Source organism: Nerophis ophidion, linkage group LG27, assembly GCF_033978795.1.
Source record: "Nerophis ophidion isolate RoL-2023_Sa linkage group LG27, RoL_Noph_v1.0, whole genome shotgun sequence".
In the NCBI taxonomy this organism is placed as follows: domain Eukaryota; kingdom Metazoa; phylum Chordata; class Actinopteri; order Syngnathiformes; family Syngnathidae; genus Nerophis; species Nerophis ophidion.
The window spans coordinates 22,455,971-22,476,607 of record NC_084637.1 but is presented as its reverse complement, the minus strand read 5'-3'; the positions used below and the strand labels follow the sequence as shown (position 1 = coordinate 22,476,607).

The 20,637-nt window shown below is 38.4% G+C and overlaps 1 protein-coding gene across 1 annotated transcript in view; it reads right to left on the bottom strand.

Annotated features, from left to right (window-relative positions):
• LOC133544315 (semaphorin-3G-like) overlaps window positions 1-20,637 on the bottom strand; it is a 259,663-nt gene that overhangs the window by 39,638 nt on the left and 199,388 nt on the right. The window contains exons 6-7 of the mRNA XM_061889521.1: window positions 13,977-14,093; window positions 13,688-13,830 (exon numbers count right to left, since the gene is read on the bottom strand). Coding sequence (XP_061745505.1) covers window positions 13,688-13,830; window positions 13,977-14,093 — 260 coding nt within the window. The remainder of the gene's footprint in view (window positions 1-13,687; window positions 13,831-13,976; window positions 14,094-20,637) is intronic.

The following is a 20,637-nucleotide window of genomic DNA, read 5'->3' as shown; positions in this document are numbered from 1 at the left end:
TAGGAGTGTTTCCTGCATATTTGTATGTGCTATCACAACGTAATGAAGCTAGCGTTGTTAGCATTAGCTAATACGTTAACACGTATAAAAATGGGACCCATTACCACCCTGCTTGGCACTTAGCATCAAGGGTTGGAATTGGGGGTTAAATCACCCAAAATTATTTCCGGGCGCGGCCACTGCTGCTGCTCACTGCTCCACTCACCTCCCAGGGGGTGGTCAAGGGTAATGGGTCTAATGCAGAGAATAATTTCACCTCACCTAGTGTTTGTGTGACAATTATTGGTACTTTAACTTTAACTTAACATTTGCAAGTGTCTGTGTTATTAGTAACTTATAATTGCATTCTTTTTGTATTGTTTCAGTTTCACAAACTCACCAAAACGTCAACGTGGAGTTATTGAGTCAGTTTAGCTGATTAGAGAGCTAGCTAGCGCAGCTAGTGGGTCCATGACGATGGCTTGTGTTTTGTTTGATCAACCATTTTACTGCCGTGTTACAGACACCGTTTGGAAACAATCAAGGTATGAAAATACACATTTCCAAAATATTTATGTGTAAATAACTCATTTCACAATGTTTATATCTGCCACTTATAGTCCAGTGCAGCTAATTTATGGAAAACATTTTCTTTCTTCTTAAATTTAGTGGGTGTGGCTTACTAACTCTAAAGTTCGGAAAATACGGTAGTTTAAGTTAAGTACTGTTAGAGGAATATTTTCCCTGTTTTGGACAGGATGACTACACATGAGATCTACAGTACATTATGTTGAGGGACAGAACATGAATGGCTCCTTTGTTTCCTATCCTTACAATTACACACACGCCGAATCTCATTTACGTTACGGAGGAAGAAGTGCCAGGTGCATGGAGTGAGAGTGGAGGAGAATGTTATGTGCGCTCTGCACACGCGCCAAGTTAACTTTCAGTTGTGATCCCCGTCAAAGAAGGCGACTATTTTAGAGAAGGCTACATACTTAGGACAGCTTGGTCTCTTCCCAGCGCTGGTATTGCTATTTGCTATTGCTGGCACTTGCTTTTTTTGCACAGAACAAAGTGTTCATCTTCAATTGTAGTCACCCCTTGTTATTTTAGACAGCCTTACCGTTAAACAAACTAACTAATTGCGGTCTGCCAGCTTCTTCAATCTATCCTGCAAGACGTAAAGCATCGCAAGGCGGAGTTCTTTCAAATTAATCTTAAAAATAAAGGGCCACATATTTGCTGACAACTGGTGGCCAATGTGAGTTAATCAGATGAAAGTCATTTGAATGTACTTTGACATAATAGCATAGCATTTACTTATATGACATAATCCAAAAGGCCTTCACGAGTCATGCTGTTTTTTTGTTTGTTTTTTAAGTTACTAACATACAAGTCATAAAGGTCTACACACATTAGACAACATGCTCACTGAACTTTGTAGATATTATGAAAAACGTCCAAACACCATAAAAAGAATTCAATGTTACGATATGGTGGGCGCATTGTGATGCGCGGAGGTGTCGGCCCCAAGATGCCAAAGACGGGAGCAAGCAGGAGTGGAGGTAGGAACCAGATTTAATAATAAAACACAACAAAACACTTGACAAAGGAAAAGAAAAGGCGTGCCACCGCACGGTAAGCTAAATGCTACTTGTAGCAAGGGTAGAGTTCAAAAGTCCGTAAGCAGCGCGAGCCGAGCGCGCGGAAAGCTAAGCTAAAACTTAGCAGAGTGAAAACAATGAGGATAAGCAATCGTAACTTGTTGCGTGAGCAAACGAAACAGCCAGGAAGAACTAAGGTAGCAGGTGGTCTTAAATACAACACAAATAATTCAAAACAGGTGTGCGTAGTGAGTCTGTGCAGGAGGCGTAATTAGGTTGCCATGGTGACAATACAAAACCAGGAAGTGCGCTAACAAACGGGATCGGTAGAGTCCAAAACATGATCAAAACATAGGACAATACAAAAGGACATAAGCATGCTAGAGATGTGTGATCCGGAAGACAGATCACAACATTCAAGATTATACCCATTTAAAGCCATTAGCGTGCATGATGGGAAAAATGTGAAACACTCTCACCACAATATATTTATATTAGGGGTGGGCAAATTAGTGTGTTAATTACGAGTTAACTCATCAATCTATTAACGCCGACAATTATCTTATCGCACATTTGCGTATGTTATTTACATGCTTTTATTTTGTTAACGTCTTTTCTTAACAAGATGGCGTCGCCCGGATAAGCTTCGGCTTCGAGGGGCTCTCGGTAAAGATGGAACATTTGGCAAAAATACCGGACAATTCTGCAAATTTCATGGCTGGCTTACAGGGTGGTCACTCCGGGATGACTTACGACCGCCAGACAATTCTGAATGTGGATAGATCGGGCCGTTTTGGACTGAATGACGCGTGCTTGCTAGCTAGCATGGGAATACTTTGCCAGCTACATTCAGCGGCCTGTGAAGCAGCGGAGTATATGTGTTGTCTGTCTATTTATGATTAATGCAGACGAGGAGTGTTGGCTGAGTTCTTAACGTTTGCTTTCAGAGCGTGCATATCACAACATACAAGATGCCGTCATAGCGACACAACCTATACCGGGCTACCGCGCATGCTCGTCACTCCTGTTGCATGCTGGGTAGGGTAGTTCTTTTTTTCCCTGGCTCATAACATCACAAATAGTACCATGTATATGCGTTCAGTTTATCAAAGCACCAAGCAAACAATCGGAAAATTCCCATCATATCAATTCCTAGATATGGTCATAATTATTTTAAGTGCACTACGCAGAATAAACACAACATTATTAATATTGCTACTACGGATAATTTGATCAAAAATTCCCTAAAACAGCCCACTACCTATAATATAGGTTTTTTAAACATAAGACCCTGATAAAAAAATGTTTCTGCTGTTACCTCAGAAATTGCCTGTTCAGATGTTATGATTGTGGCTCAGAGATTTGTATGTAGATTATATTTATTTTAAATGATAAAATGGGTTGTACTTGTATAGCACTTTTCTACCTTCAAGGTACTCAAAGCGCTTTGACACTACTTCCACATTTACCCATTCACACACACATTCACACACTGATGGAGGGAGCTGCCATGCAAGGCACCAACCAGCACCCATCTGGAGCAAGGGTGAAGTGTCTTGCTCAGGACACAACGGACGTGACGAGGTTGGTACTAGGTGGGATTTGAACCAGGGACCTTCGGATTGCGCACGGCCACTCCCTCACCGCGCCACGCCGTCCCTAACAAACAGGATAACTTAAATACCCTAGCAGTGGCAATAAGCTTAAATGTTTGTATTTACATTTTTTGAGTTGATTTTCATAAAATATGCTATTTAACTGCTACTGTTTAACAAGTAGGGCTTCACGGTGGCAGAGGGGTTAGTGCGTCTGCCTCACAATACGAAGTTCCTGCAGTCCTGAGTTCAAATCCAGGCCTGGCATCTTTCTGTGTGGAGTTTGCATGTTCTCCCCGTACATGTGTGGGTTCCCTCCGGGTACTCCGGCCTCCTCCCACTTCCAAAGACTTCCACCTGGGGATAGGTTGATTGGCAACACTAAATTGGCCCTAGTGGGTAAATGTGAGTGTGAATGTTGTCTGTCTATCTGTGTTGGCCCTGTCATGAGTTGGCGACTTGTCCAGGGTGTACCCCGCCTTCCGCCCAATTGTAGCTGAGATAGGCGCGAGCACCCCCCGCGACCCCGAAAGGGAATAAGCGGTAGAAAATGGATGGATGGATGTTTAACAAGTACTGATTTAAATTGGGTTTGCACAACAAATGTTTTGGCGCTTTTGTTCATGTGGGGGAATATTCCAATAAAGGTGCACTACACACTACTTTTGAATTCATTATTGGGCTTTGCGTATACAATGCAGTTAATCGCGATTAATCCGAGAAATAGTGCGATTAACTTCGATTAAAATTTCTAATCATTGCACAGCCCTAATACATATATATATATATATATATATATATATATATACATATACATGTACGAAAATAAAGCTCAAAGGAAATCTCGTTGACATGTATGACTCAAGTGTTGTTAATGACAATGGCAATAAAGGAATTGATTGATTGATTGATTGACATATATATACAAACCCTGTTTCCATATGAGTTGGGAAATTGTGTTCAATGTAAATATAAACAGAATACAATGATTTGCAAATCATTTTCAACCCATATTCCGTTGAATATGCTAAAAAGACAACATATTTGATGTTAAAACTGATTAACTTTGGAATTTCATGCCAGCAACACGTGATGAAGAAGTTGGGAAAGGTGGCAATAATCAAGCAATCAATCAATGTTTACTAATATAGCCCTAAATCACTAGTGTCTCAAAGGGCTGCACAAACCACCATGACATCCTCGGTAGGCCCACATAAGGGCAAGGAAAACTCACACCCAGTGGGACATCGGTGACAATAATGACCCAGTGGGACGTCGGTGACAATGATGACTATGAGAACCTTAGAGAGGAGGAAAGCAATGGATGTCGAGCGGGTCTAACATGATACTGTGAAAGTTCAATCCACAATGGATCCAACACAGTCGCGAGAGTCCAGTCCAAAGCGGATCCAACACAGCAGCGAGAGTCCCGTTCACAGCGGAGCCAGCAGGAAACCATCCCAAGCGGAGGCGGATCAGCAGCCCAGAGATGTCCCCAGCCGATACACAGGCAAGCAGTATATGGCCACCGGATCGGACCGGACTCCCTCCACAAGGGAGAGTGGGAAATAGAAGAAAAAGAAAAGAAACGGCAGATCAACTGGTCTAAAAAGGGAGTCTATTTAAAGGCTAGAGTATACAAATGAGTTTTAAGGTGAGACTTAAATGCTTTTACTGAGGTGGCATCTCGAAACTGTTACCGGGAGGGCATTCCAGAGTACTGGAGCCCGAACGGAAAACGCTCTATAGCCCGCAGACTTTTTTTGGGCTTTGGGAATCACTAACAAGCCGGAGTACTTTGAACGCAGATTTCTTGCCGGGACATATGGTACAATACAATCGGCAAGATAGGATGGAGCTAGACCGTGTAGTATTTTATACGTAAGTAGTAAAACCTTAAAGTCACATCTTAAGTGCACAGGAAGCCAGTGCAGGTGAGCCAGTACAGGCGTAATGTGATCAAACTTTCTTGTTCTTGTCAAAAGTCTAGCAGCCGCATTTTGTACCAACTGCAATCTTTTAATGCTAGACATGGGGAGACCCGAAAATAATACGTTACAGTAGTCGAGGCGAGACGTAACAAACGCATGGATAATGATCTCAGCGTCTTTAGTGGACAGAATGGAGCGAATTTTAGCGATATTACGGAGATGAAAGAAGGCCGTTTTAGTAACGCTTTTAATGTGTGCCTCAAAGGAGAGAGTTGGGTCGAAGATAATACCCAGATTCTTTACCGTGTCGCCTTGTTTAATTGTTTGGTTGTCAAATGTTAGAGTTGTATTATTAAATAGGAGTTTGGTGTCTAGCAGGACCGATAATCAGCATTTCCGTTTTTTTTGGCGTTGAGTTGCAAAAAGTTAGCGGACATCCATTGTTTAATTTCATTAAGACACGCCTCCAGCTGACTACAATCCGGCGTGTTGGTCAGCTTTAGGGGCATGTAGAGTTGGGTGTCATCAGCATAACAGTGAAAGCTAACACCGTATTTGCGTATGATGTCACCTAGCGGCAGCATGTAGATGCTGAAGAGTGCAGGGCCAAGGACCGAACCCTGGGGAACTCCACACGTTACCTAACGTAGTCCGAGGTCACATTGTTATGGGAGACACACTGCATCCTATCAGTAAGATAAGAGTTAAACCGAGACAGGGCTAAGTCTGACATACCAATAATAAAATAAATACTGATAAAGGGCTAAGTCTGACATGCCAATAATAAAATAAATACTGATAAAGTTGAGGAATGCTCATCAAACACTTATATGTAACATTCCACAGGTGTGCAGGCTAATTGGGAACAGGTGGGTGCCATGATTGGGTATAAAAGCAGCTTCGATGAAATGCTAAGTAAATCACAAACAAGGATGGGGTGATCGTCACCACCTTGTAAGCAACTTGTCGAACAGTTTTAGAACAACATTTCTCAACGAGCTATTGAGAGGAATTTAGGGATTTCACCATCTACGGTATGTAAAATCATCAAAATTATCAGAGAATCGGGAGAAATTCACTGCACGTAAGCAATGAAATTACGTACTTTTGATCCCTTAAGGCGGTACTGCATCAAAAACCAATATCAGTGTGTAAAGGATATCACCAATGGGCTCAGGAACACTTCATAAAACCACTGTCAGTAACTACAGTTGGTCGCTACATCTGTAAGTGCAAGTTAAAGCTTTACTATGCAAAGCCAAACCCATTTATCAACAATACCCTGAAATGCCACCGGCTTGGCTGGGCCCGAGCTCACCTAAGATGGACTGATGCAAAGTGGAAAGGTGTTCTGTGGTCTGACGAGTCCACATTTCAAATTATATTTGGAAACGGAGGACGTGGTGTCCTCCAGAACAAAGAGGAAAATAACCATTCGGATTGTTATAGGCGCAAAGTTCAAAAGCCAGCATCTGTGATGGTATGGGGGGTGCATTAGTGCCCAAGGCATGGGTAACTTACACATCTGTGAAGGCATCATTAATGCTGAAAGGTCATACAGGTTTTGGAGCAACATATGTTTCATCCAAGCAACGTTATTATGGACGCCCCTGCATATTTCAGCAAGATAATGCCAAGCCACCTGTTACAACAGCGTGGCTTCGTGGTAAAAGAGTGCGGATACTTTCCTGGCCGGCCTGCAGTCCGGACCTGTCTCCCATCGAAAATGTGTGGCGCATTATGAAGCGTAAAATACGACAGCGGAGAACCCCGAACTGCTGAACAACTGAAGTTCTACATAAAACAAGAATGGGAAAGAATTCCACTTTAAAAGCTTCAACAATTAGTTTCCTCAGTCCCAGAAGTTTATTGAGTGTTGTTAAAAGAAAAGATGATGTAACACAGTGGTGAAAATGCTCTTTCCCAACTACTTTGGCACGTGTTGCAGCCATCAAATTCTAAGTTGATGATTATTTGCAAAAAAAAATAAAGTTTGTGAGTTTGAACATCAATATCTTGTCTTTGTAGTGCATTCAATTGAATATGGGGTTGAAAAGGATTGACAAATCAGTGTATGCCGGGTTTATGGGCCTGCTATCACACTTTGGCCCAACTCATTGGGTAATAGCTAGTACTTGAGTGTGTGTGTGTGTGAGTGAGTGTGTGAGTGATAGTAGTGTGTGTGTGATAGACACATATATATTACATATATATAGATACACACATATAGAGATATATAGATAGACATAGAGAGACACATATAGTATATCATATATAGATACACACAAAATTTATATTTATAGATATACATAGATATTTATTTATTATATTTATATATTTTATATCTATATATATTATTTATATATATATATATATGTATATATATATATATATATATATATATATATATATATATATATATATATACATATATATATATTCCAAACTTATTCACTTGTGGGCCCCCGGCCAAATAACATGTACATATACATGTATATGTACATCTTTATATATATTCCAAACTTATTCACTTGGGGCCCCCGGCCAAAAAACATGTACATATACATGGTATATGTACAGATAGATAGATAATATATATATATATATATATATATATATATAAATCGTATGATATATGTATGACATATATCCAAACATATTTATATATACATAAATATATACATATACATACATATATGTACATATACATATATATACACAAATATACATACATATATATTGATATATAGATACATATATATACATACATGTATAATATATGATATAGTGTAGAGTATAGATATATATACATGGATGTATATGTATTGTGTATATATGTATGATATCTATTATGTGCATATATAACAATATAAACATTATACATACATATAAATATATATACATACTTAAATATATACATATATATATATATACATGTAGGTATATGTATATGTGTATGTATGTATATATGTGCATATATATACATAATAAACATATACATACATACAAATATATATACATACATAAATATAACATATATACACCTATAAATATATATACATTCGTGGTGATTTAACCCCCCATTCCAACCCTTGATGCTGAGTATATACATATAGATATATATACCTACATATATAAATATATATATATATATACATACATATGGATATATATATGTATATATATATATATTTATAAACACACACAAATATACACACACATATTACATAATATATAATATATATATATATATATATATAATTACATATATATATATATATATGTGTATATATATATATATATATATATATAATATATATATATATATATATATATATATATATATATATCTATATATATATACTATATATGTACACACATATATATAAATATTTACTTTACATGCAGTCGGTTTACAGCCCCCCGGCCAACTGTTTTTAGCCCAATGTGGCCCCCAAGTTAAGAAGTTTGGAAAGCCCTGATCCAAAGGGAGGGTCCCAATAGTATCAAATGTGCCCTGTAAAGGACTAGAAAGGTTAGGTCATACATTGTCCGTGCAGTTAATAATAAAGGTCATATGACCATGACAGCTTATACTCTGTACATTTCTTTCTTATGGGAAAATGTTTTTTTTTTTGTTTTTTTAAATCTGAACATCATCCAAAATGTATGAAGTTATCTCAAAGGGGTTAAAAGTACTCTCCAAGGTATTGCTACCACTGTGGTTATGTATATTTTCATTAAGCCTTGTTAGCATACCTATATATTCTTGATATATTTGTGCTCACCGCACGCAGCAAGAAAGAATGCGGGCTGGGATGGTGGAAGTGAAATCCGACAGCTGTGTGTGCTTTGGAAGGAGAAGGGCTTCATTCTCTTGTAAATATTTGAAAGATTTCTCCTTCTTAAATATATATATCCCCTAAAGGGAAATGTCAACACTTGATAGCTCACAAGAGAGCTCGGATGTGTCCTTGCGGAGCCTCTCTTGATCATGAGCGTCTAAAACCCACGCTGTATATCACAAAGAGGCTTTTGGCCTAGATTCTAAACCCAGAAGGAATCGGCCAGGAAATGAGAAAGTCCAAGAGGAGGTCCTGGCTGCTAACGTGCAAACTCCGCAAATGCTTCCTCAGCAGATGTTTTGTTCCTGAGGGTGTGCATGTCTGAACATCCCACACCTGACCAATGAGCTCCTTCTCCGATTCCCACTAAACTCCAACGCCAGATGCTTTGTTTGCACAATCTATGTGGGAAAAAAACATTGCATCACCAACTTGCCGCTCAATTGTGTGCAAACTAAAAGAAATAAAGTGCTAGGTAAACGTTTGTATGCTAAAGGAGTAATGGACATTTTACAAGAATGACTGCTATTACGAGACGAAAAGTGGGGCCAGTGACATAAACACAGACATGTTTCCTGCTCAATTCAATACCCAACAGGCCCTCTTTACTCTGGAGCATCAAGTCTTAGTGGAGACATTGGCAGGAACTATCAATCAAAGTTTAGTTTAGTTAGTTTTTGTTTAATTAAATAATCATTTTGATTGATTTTCAATAAAATAAAATAAAAATGCCTATTCTGATCTATTTATTTTGAAATAATTAACTTTATAAATATCTCATTCATTTATATTTTTAGTGAATTAATTTATAAATATGTTTATGATTTAATCAATAAAAATTTCAATTCAATACTTCAGAAATATTTGTACCATTTCATAAATTTTACTTTGAATTCATTTCAAATGATAAATATTTATACTATTTCATTTTTTTTTTTTCTAAATTAATAATGCATGATTATGTATATTATTTCATTTATTTTTTACTTTAAATTCATTTATCTATAAATATTTGTACCATTAAATTTTTTATGTTCAATTCATACATTTATAAATATTTGCACCATTACATTTATTTTTATTTTAAATTGATAAATTCTTAAGTATTTGTACCATTTCATAAATATTTACTTCCAATTCATTAATTTATAACTATTAGTACCATTTTATTTATTTTTTATTTTAATTCATTAATTTAAAAAAATGTTGTACCATTCAATTTATTTTACTTTCGACTTATTAATTTATAGATATTTGTACCATTTCATTCATTTTTATTTTAAATTCATAAACTAATAAATATGTGTACAATAGCATTTATTTTTTCTAATTCAATAATTCATAAATATGTATACAATTTTATTGATTTTAGTACCATTTAATTTTTTTAAACTTTCAATTAATTCATTTTTATTTTCAAATGATGAATTCACAAATATTTACTCCAATTAATGTATTTATAAGATTAATTAATCAGTTTATAAATATATTGTTACAATTTAATTATGCTATTTTTCATTACTACAGTTACATTTAATCTTTTTATTCTTTCCTCTGTAGTCAAAATCACACACTAAGGAAATGACTCCCAAAAGGACAACCTGATCTATAAACGAATTCGACCATGTTTTTGTTTATCATTTATGTATAACGGTATTGATAAGAAAAAAAAGGGCAAATTACTCTGGAGATAATTGGATGAAGGTAGTTTGTCAAATCATCCACAAGAAATGTGAAACTAAAGTAAAACTACATATTTCTGATGGGCCTGCTATCTGTACTGTGAACCTTTGGCGCGGGGTTAAATGAAGCTCAAGAGCGTTAGCATGCTTGTTACACTGGGAACAGTTAATATATTTGCAAGATGGATACATCTCTTTTGATCAAATGAACCAAATGAGTTAGCATTGAGCTTTAGCGTGTTAATGTTAACAAGATAACATAAGAAACGTTTGCATACTTCTGAGATGGCGCCAAATATCAAAAGCCATGATATTTAGGGTAAAATGAAGGAATTTATCTAAAATGCTAGCATAAAACATTAGCATGCTAACATTGGCAATAATATAATGGGAACAGTTGATATACTTGCAAGAGGGCGAAAAGTATCAAAATCAGCAAATTTTAGGTTTAAATTATTAAAATTAGCATGCTAGCATAAAATGTTAGCATGTTAGTGTTGGCATGATAACATAAAAACAATTAGCATACTATCAAAAGCCATGATTTTAGGTATAAACCAACAACATTTGCTCAACATGCTAGCATAAAATGTTTGCGTGCTAACAATAGCATGCTAACACATGACCAGCTAGGAGGAATCACCTCAAGCGGCGAGGCAGTTCTATAGCGTTCCTACATCATGTCTGGTATTTGTATTTTTATATGAGTAAATTAGCTAAAAAGAGAACTTTCCAACGGTACAACTAATGTTGGGGTTCATTGGCCGGTTTGTCCCGTATTAAGCGCAAAAGAATAAAATAGAATAGCTCAGCTTAGCTGCAGGCCCATAACTAGTTCCGGTAAAGTCGCCAATATGTGCAAGTAGAGATGTCCGATAATGGCTTTTTTGCCGATATCCGCTATTCCGATATTGTCCAACTCTTAACTACCGATTCCGATATCAACCGATCCAGATATACACAGTCGTGGAATTAACACATTATCATGCCTAGTTTTGTTGTGATACCCTGCTGGATGCATTAAACAATGTAACAAGGTTTTCCAAAATAAATCAACTCAAGTTATGGAAAAAAAATGCCAACATGGCACTGCCATATTTATTATTGAAGTCACAGAGTGCATTTTTTTTTTAACATGCCTCAAAACAGCAGCGTGAAATTTGGGACATGCTCTCCATGAGAGAACATGAGGAGGTTGAGGTGTGTGTGTGTGTGGAGGGGGGTGTGGTTAGGGTGGTGGCGGGGGGTGTATATTTGTGGCGTCCCGGAAGAGTTAGTGCTGCAAGGGGTTCTGGGTATTTGTTCTGTTGTGTTTATGTTGTGTTACGGTGCGGATGTTCACAGTGTGGCGCATATTTGTGTTAAAGTTGTTTATACGGCCACCCTCAATGTGACCTGTATGGCTGTTGACCAAGTATACCTTGCATTTACTTGTGTGTGTGTGTGTGTGTGAAAAGCCGTAGATATTATGCGATTGGGCCGGCACGCAAATGCAGTGCCTTTAAGGTTTATTGGCACTCTGTACTTCTCCCTACGTCCGTGTACCACTCCGTACAGCAGCGTTTTAAAAAGTCATAACTTTACTTTTTGAAACTGATACCGATAATTTCCGATATTACATTTTAAAGCATTTATCGGCCGATAATATCGGCAGACCGATATCATCGGACATCTCTATGTGCAAGCATCTAAAAAACCAAACCCATTAGCCGGAAGTGCGGATGCTGATCGTTAATAGGGAACATTATCACCAGACCTATGTAAGCGTCAATATATACCTTGATGTTGCAGAAAAAAGACCATATGTTTTTTTAACCGATTTCCGAACTCTAAAAGGGTACATTTGGCGATTTAAACGCCTTTCAATTGTTCGCTGTCGGAGCAATGACCTTTCCAGCCGTGATGTCACAACAGGAAGCAATTCGCCATTTTCTCAAACACATTACACACACCAAGTCAAATCAGCTCTGTTATTTTCCGTTTTTTCGACTGTTTTCCGTACCTTGGAGACATCATTGCCTCATCGGTGTTTTGTCGGAGGGTGTAACAACACGATCAGGGACGGATTCAAGTTGACTTAAGTGGAGTGTGCTAATCACACATATCAATGGTCACAGCATGCTAATCGATGCTAACATGCTATTTAGGCTAGCTGTATATACATATTGCATCATTATGCCTCATTTGTAGCTATATTTGCATCGAGCCTTTCCCTCCACCCACATTTAATGCCAAACAAACACATACCAATCGACAGATTCAAGTTGCACCAGTGGTCAAAAGATGCGAAAGTCCCTCGTTTGTTCTGTTCTGTTGTAGCATCGCTACCGACGATAACGATGCTACGACAGAGATGTGTGGATATCCTGCGACACTCTTAGCAGATGTATTTCCAACGATAAAGTCAACGAAATCACAAAGGTGAGTTTTGTTGATGTTATTGACTTATGTGTTAATCAGACATATTTGCGCACGGCATGACTGCAAGCTAATCGATGCTAACATGTTAATTAGGCTAGCTGTATGTACATATTGCATCATTATGCCTCATTTGTAGCTATATTTGCATTCAGCCTTTCCCTCCACCCACATTTAATGCCAAACAAACACTTACCAATCGACGGATTCAAGTTGCACCAGTGGTTAAAAGATGCAATCGTTGGTTGGAAGGCGATCGCCGAATTTGTCCTCGTTGCCGCTGTCTGTCGTGATATGGCTCAATAGCTTCAGTTTCTTCTTCAATTTTGTTTTCGCTATCTGCTTCCACACTCCAACCATCCGTTTCAATACATGCATAATCTGTTGAATCGCTTCCGCCGCTGAAATCCGAGTCTGAAGCCGAGCGACTATGCTATACCTTTCTGTGCTATCCGCCATCTTTGGACGGGTTTATATAACGATGGTTAAAATCAGGCACTTAGGGCACAAATTTTGAAAAAAACTTCGGAAAATAAAATAAGCCACTGGGTACTGATTTTTATTGGTTTTAACCCTTTTGAAATTGTGATAATGTTCCCCTTTAAAGCGGCGCGTCGCACAGAAACTCACCGCACACACTCGTCCGACACGTGTGTGAATGGCCTCCTCCCTGTCGCCCGCCTCCGTGGCTTTCTCCGTGAAGAAAAAGTAGACTTTGTCATCGTCTCTGTCGTCGTTGTCCGGGATGAGGTGAGCTGCCACGAACTTGGGATCTTAAGGGAGGAGAGCAAGAAAGTCGTGTTCATAACTCACGATAGTTAACACGCTATCGAACATATCCAGATGTTCTTCCGGTGCTAAAAAAGACTCCAATGTCGGAGACTGTGGATTTACGACGTGGGTGACGCCCTTCTATTACCGTGGAGGATTTTGTGGTCCGTCTCCGTCCTCATGGTGGAGCGACCGCCCAAGCTTCTGAAGATCACAGAGTCTCGTCCCAAGAAGTCCGCCGTCAGTCCCGTAAATAACTCCCCACCTAGGAGGAAGAGAGGTCGGTCAAGAACAAGAAGTGGAGCGCGTGGAGGAAATCGTTGGTGACAACACTTGAGCATTGAGGTCCAAGAAAGGGAAGAGGAAACCCGGCAGATCCCGTGTGGACCAATTGGGAGAACAATACCACTAAAATGATCTTTCTCCACTGAGACCATGTCGGAAGACTATGTTTAGTTAAAACGCCAACTTAGCAGTCGAGGATTTGGGGGATTTGCTGTGGGAAAAAACCCAAAACCAGACAATAAAGGAGCTTGGAGAGAACAGGTCAAAGGTTAGTGAGTCTAGCCGCAGACTGTCTCAATGGTGCCGTTAACCATTCGGCTTATCAACTTTTGTCCGGCGTGGTTTGGCCGCAGACGCAACCTCATCACGTCCTCGTTTCTTCTGGACCACTTTTCAAAATGTTACCGTAACATAAGAAACGTTAGCATACTTCTGAGATGGCGCCAAATATCAAAAGCCTTGATAGTTAGGTTAAAATGAAGGAATTTAGCTCCAATGCTAGCATAAAAAAATTGGCATGCTAACATTAGCAATATTATAATGGGAACACCTAATATACTTACAAAGTGGCAAAAAGTATCAATTGAATATTAAATTATTAAAATTAGCATGCTAGCATAACATTTTAACATGTTATTTTAGCATGATAACATAAGAACAATAGGCACACTTCTAGAATGGCCAAAACTATAAAAAGCCACGATTTTTAGACCAAAATTTGCAAAAATTGCAAGCATAAAAGGTTAGTGTGCTAATGTTAACATGCTAGCACGTAACAGATCAAAAGCCATGATCCATCCATCCATTTTCTACCGCTTGTTCCTTAGGCTCCAGTGAAGTGAATTATATTTATATAGCGCTTTTTCTCTAATGACTCAAAGCGCTTTGCATAGTGAAACCCAATATCTATTTTTTACATCTAAACCAGTGTGGGTGGCACTGGGAGCAGGTGGGTAAAGTGTGTAGCCCAAGGACACAACGGCAGTGACTAGGATGGCGGAAGCGGGGATCGAACCTGCAACCCTCAAGTTGCTGGCACGGCCGCTCTACCAACCAAGCTATACCGCCCCACCAGCACACCCTTGACCCCACATCTCAGCTGCACGCAGGCGGAAGGCAGGGTACTCCCTGGACAAGTCGATATTTAGGTGAAAATGAAGACAATTTGCTAAAATGCTAGCATAAAATATTGACATGCTAACGTTAGCAATATTATAATAGGAACTCTTTATATACTTGCGATCTGGTGAAAAGTATCAATTGAATATTACATTATTAAAATTAGCATGCTAGCATAAAATGATAGCATGATAATGTTAGCATGATAACATAAGGACAATTAGCATACTTCTGGAATGGCAAAAACTATCAAAAGCCATGATTTTTAAACCAAAAACATTGCTAAAAATGCGAGCATAAAATGTCAGTGTTCTAATGTTAGCATGCTAGCCTTTAACCAGATAATAGAAACTACCACAAGTGGCGAGACACTTCTATAGTGTTCCTACATCATGTCTGGTATTTGTATCTTTAGATAGATAGATAGATAGATAGCTAGATAGTACTTTATTGATTCCTTCAGGAGAGTTCCCTTGAGTATGTCGTAGGATGTCGTAGTGGTTTGTGCAGCCCTTTGAGACACTAGTGATTTAGGGCTATATAAGTAAACATTGATTGATTGATTGAGTAAAATATCTAAAAAGTAAAAATGCTAATACCTAGTATTGTAGCCCCTATCAAGTTAGTATGTCCTGAATGTACTAAACATTCAGACGTTGGAACGGTTACAATTTGTTGAGGAATGAGGAATCAAAAAGTAGTTTCCTGAAAAAAAAAAGGTGTACCTAATCAACAGGCCCAAGTGCACCTAATTAAGATGCAACCTCAACACGTCCTTGTTTCTTCTGGACCACATTTCAAAATGTTAACAAGATAACATAAGAAACATTAGCATACTTCTGAGATGGCGCCAAATATCAAAAACCTTGATATTTAGGTTAAAATTAAGAAAAATTGCTAAAATGCTAGCATAAAATATTAGCATGCTAACATTAGCAATATTATAATAGGAACACTTTATAATCTTAAAAACTGGCGAAAAGTAATAATTGAATATTAAATTATCAAAATTAGCATGCTAGCATAACATTTTAGCGTGTTAATGTTGGCGTGATAACATAAGAACAATTAGCATACTTCTAGAATGGCAAAAACTATAAAAAAGCCATGAATTTTAGACCAACAACATTTGCTAAAAATGCAAGCATAAAATGTTAGTGTGCTAATGTTAGCATGCTAGCCCATGACCAAAAAGGAGGAAGTACCACAAGTGGCGAGGCACTTCTATGGTGTTCCTACATCATGTCTGGTATTTGTATCTTTAGATAGATGGATAGATGGATAGATGGATAGATGGATAGATGGATAGATAGACAGATAGATAGATGGATGGATGGACGGATGGACGGACGGACGGACGGACGGACAGACAGACAGACAGACAGACAGACAGACAGACAGACAGACAGACAGACAGACAGACAGATAGATAGATAGATAGTACTTTATTGATTTCTCCAGGAGAGTTCCCCTGAGTAAAATAGCAAAAAACCAAAAATGCTAATAGTTAGCACAACATTAAGAAATGTTAGCATACTTCTGAGATGGCGCAAAATATCAAAAGCCTTGATATTTAGGTTAAAATCAAGAAAATTAGCTGAAATGCTAGCATAAAAATAGCATGCTAACGTTAGCAATATTATAATGGGAACACTTAATATACTTACAAACAAGCGAAAAGTATCAATTGAATATTAGATTATTAAAATGAGCATGCTAGCATAAAATGATAGCATGGTAATGTTGGCATGATAACATAAGAACAATTAGCATACTTCTGGAATGACAAAAACTCTCTCTGTCTCTCTGAGACACTTCGTGTTCACTGCAGCCATCCGACCTCGAGGTATGTCTTTACAATCTTTTACAATCTTTAATATCTCACTAAAACACTATTAAAACAATAAGCATATAAGGGATCTTCCAGAATTATCCAAGTAAATGTGTCTAAATACATCTGAAACGCTCACACTGCCGTCGCCCGGAGCCGTCGCTTTTTTTTCTTCTTTTTTTTTTTCTAGTCCTTCACTATCAATATCCTAATTCACGAATCTTTCATCCTTGCTCAAATTAATAGGGAAATTGTAGCTTTCTTGGTCCGAATTGCTCTTACTTGCTGGTGGCTCCCATCATAAACAATGTGAGGATGTGTGGCGCCCTGCAACTTGTGACGTCACGCGCACAAACTTCCGGTACAGGCAGGGCTTTTCTATTAGCGACAAAAAGTTGCGAACTTTATCGTCGATGTTCTTTACTAAATCCTTTCAGTAAAAATATGGCAATATCGCAAAATGATCAAGTATGACACATAGAATGGACCTGCTATTCCGGTTTGAATAAGAAAATCTCATTTCACTAGGCCTCTAAATCATCACTAAAGTTGAGAAATGAACTATTAGACATTGAGTTTTCGCATTTAGGCTCTTCTAAATAGCACCGAGTCCTAGAGTATAGCTAAATACAGCCGAAAGAATATTGTTTTTATTTCATGGTAGTACTTTTGACGTACAATGGCCACCTTTGATGGATTTACTGTCTTCACGGGAGCTCAGGTGCGCTGTAATTAGAGTACACGTCGGCGATAAGTTATTGGACGTTCGCCCAGCAGGTTGAGGGTTGGCGAGCTAAAAGGCATCCGGGTCAAAGGTCAGACATCGGAGAGTCCGAGCGGGGCCTTGGCCACTTGAAGACCCAGTGAGGGATTACCCTCCAGAGAGGTCCACTACACAGGCCCTCATTTATACAAGAGGCTGGAAAAGATGGATCACATTTATTAAGAGGGTACACACACACACACACACACACACACACACACACACACACATTCTTGTATTTGAAACCTTCTTGAGACCTCTGAAAAATGCCTACCTCTTTAGGACCACCCTTTCTAGATATATAAGGATTTGTATTTACAACATTGATAATATATACATACTGTGCAAATATTAAAAGGTAAGCTTTTAGCTATTTTTTTTTGTGTGTAATTTTCTGTTTGTAATTGGTTTTTAATCTTCATTATTTACTTTAAGTTATTACAGTATGTCTCTATTAGTGTTGTCCCGATACCAATATTTTGATACCGTCACTAAAATTATTTTGAAACTTTTCGGTACTTTTTGATACTTTACTAAATAAAAAGGAACACAAAACATTGTATTATTGGCTTGTATTTTAGGGTACATTAAACCATACTTGCCAACCCTCTCGGATTTTCCGGGAGACTTCCGTAATCCAGCGCCTCTCCCGAAAACATCCCGGGACAAATTTTCTCCCGAAAATCTCCCGAAATTCAGGCGGAGCTGTAGGCCATGCCCTTCTAGCTCCATGAGGACCTGAGTGACGTGTCTGAGAGCGTGTCTGCCCAAAGACGTTATAACTGTAGAATGATCGAGGGCGAGTTATTGGTTTCTTATGTTGGTTTATTGTTAGGTAGTTTCATTAACGTCCTCCCAGCGCAGTAACAACACACAACAACAACAGTCACGTTTATATCTAACACTCTACCGTAAGGCAGTTTGTCTGCCGTAAACAGCATGTGACACTCTTAAACAGGACAATACTGCCATCTACTGTACATGCATCACAACACCTCCAGGCAACTTCAACCCTTTAATCCTCCTCCATTCACATCCCATTTCCCCGGATTTTAAATAACCTAATGTAAATAATCAAATGTATTTCTCATGTATATATTCGTTCTTATGCTATCTGAACTCACTATGTTCTCTGCTGGCTGTACATATCCTACTAAGTCACACCTACACTGTTTCAATGTCCATTTCTCTGTTAATGCAATTGTTGATGACTGAAGTACTGATATCAACTAAAGCTCCTTATCCCACCCCCCGGATTGTAAATAATTCAATGTATATACTATGATGATTAACTTGTGTGGTGACTGTATTATGCTGATAGTACATATTTGTACCATGAATTGATTAACGTGGACCCCGACTTAAACAAGTTGAAAAACTTATTGCGGTGTTATCCTTTAGTGGTCAATTGTACGGAATATGTACTGTACTGTGCAATCTACTAATAAAAGTTTCAATCAATCAATCATGCATTTGTGACAATAACATCTACTTTAGAAAGTGCAGTTGGGGCGGTATAGCTCGGTTGGTAGAGCGGCCGTGCCAGCAACTTGAGGGTTGCAGGTTCGATCCCCGCTTCCCCCATCCTAATCACTGCCGTTGTGTCCTTTACCCACCTGCTCCCAGTGCCACCCACACTGGTTTAAATGCAAAAATTAGATATTGGGTTTCACTATGTAAAGCGCTTTGAGTCACTAGAGGAAAAGCGCTATATAAATATAATTCACTTCACTTCAGTGCACAACTCTACACACAACAGCTGTAAATATACTACTCCCCTCTTAACCACGCCCCCAACTACGCCCCCCCACCCTCAACCACGCCCCACCCCCGACCACAAGCCCCACCCCCCACCTCCCGAAATCGGAGGTCTCAAGGTTGGCAAGTATGCACCAAGCATATGTTTCGTATTGTAAGTTTGTCCTTAAATAAAATAATGAACGTACAAGACAACTTGTCTTTTATTAGTAAGTAAACAAACAAATGCTCCCAATTTAGCTGCAGACGTATGCAGTAACATATTCTATTATTTTGTCAAAGCTATTAAGGACAAGTGGTAGAAAATGGATTAATAATCTACTTGTTCATTTACTGTTAATCCATCCATCCATTTTTCTACCCCTTGTCCATTTTTGGTGTTGCGGGGGGTGCTGGAGCTTATCCCAAAATCTGCTTATTTTCTGTTTTAACATGTTTTATCTACACTTTAGTTAAAATGTCATAATCACTTATTCTTCTGTTGTTTGATACTTTACATTAGTTGTGGATGATACCACAAATTTGGCTATCAATCCAATACCAAGTCGTTACAGGATCATACATTGGTCATATTCAAAGTCCTCATGTGTCCAGGGACATTTATAAGCATAACATACATTTGAAAAAAATTTAAGAAAATGTTGTGATGCCAAAAAATATTGACGTAATCATAGCAGTATTGACTGGATACGCTCTTGTAGTTAGTATCATTACAGTGGATGTCAGGTGTAGCTCTACCAATGGCGTTTGTTTACATTTTGACGCGGGTGGGCTACGGTGTGTAATGAAGCATGTCTAGCTATTCCTCGTCCTACAGGGATGATACTTGGGGCGATACTAATGGTTCATTAGTATCGCGGTACTATATTAATACCGATATACGGTACAAGCCTAGTCTCTATAGACACATTTATTTTATTTTTTAAATTAATTTTGGCCTATGTGGGCGCATTTCAATTCCTTACTTGTTATTACATATGTTGGCCAGGGGGGGAGCACTTTTAAAACCGACACAGTCAATTTGAAAAATCACTCCTTTTTGGGACCACCCTC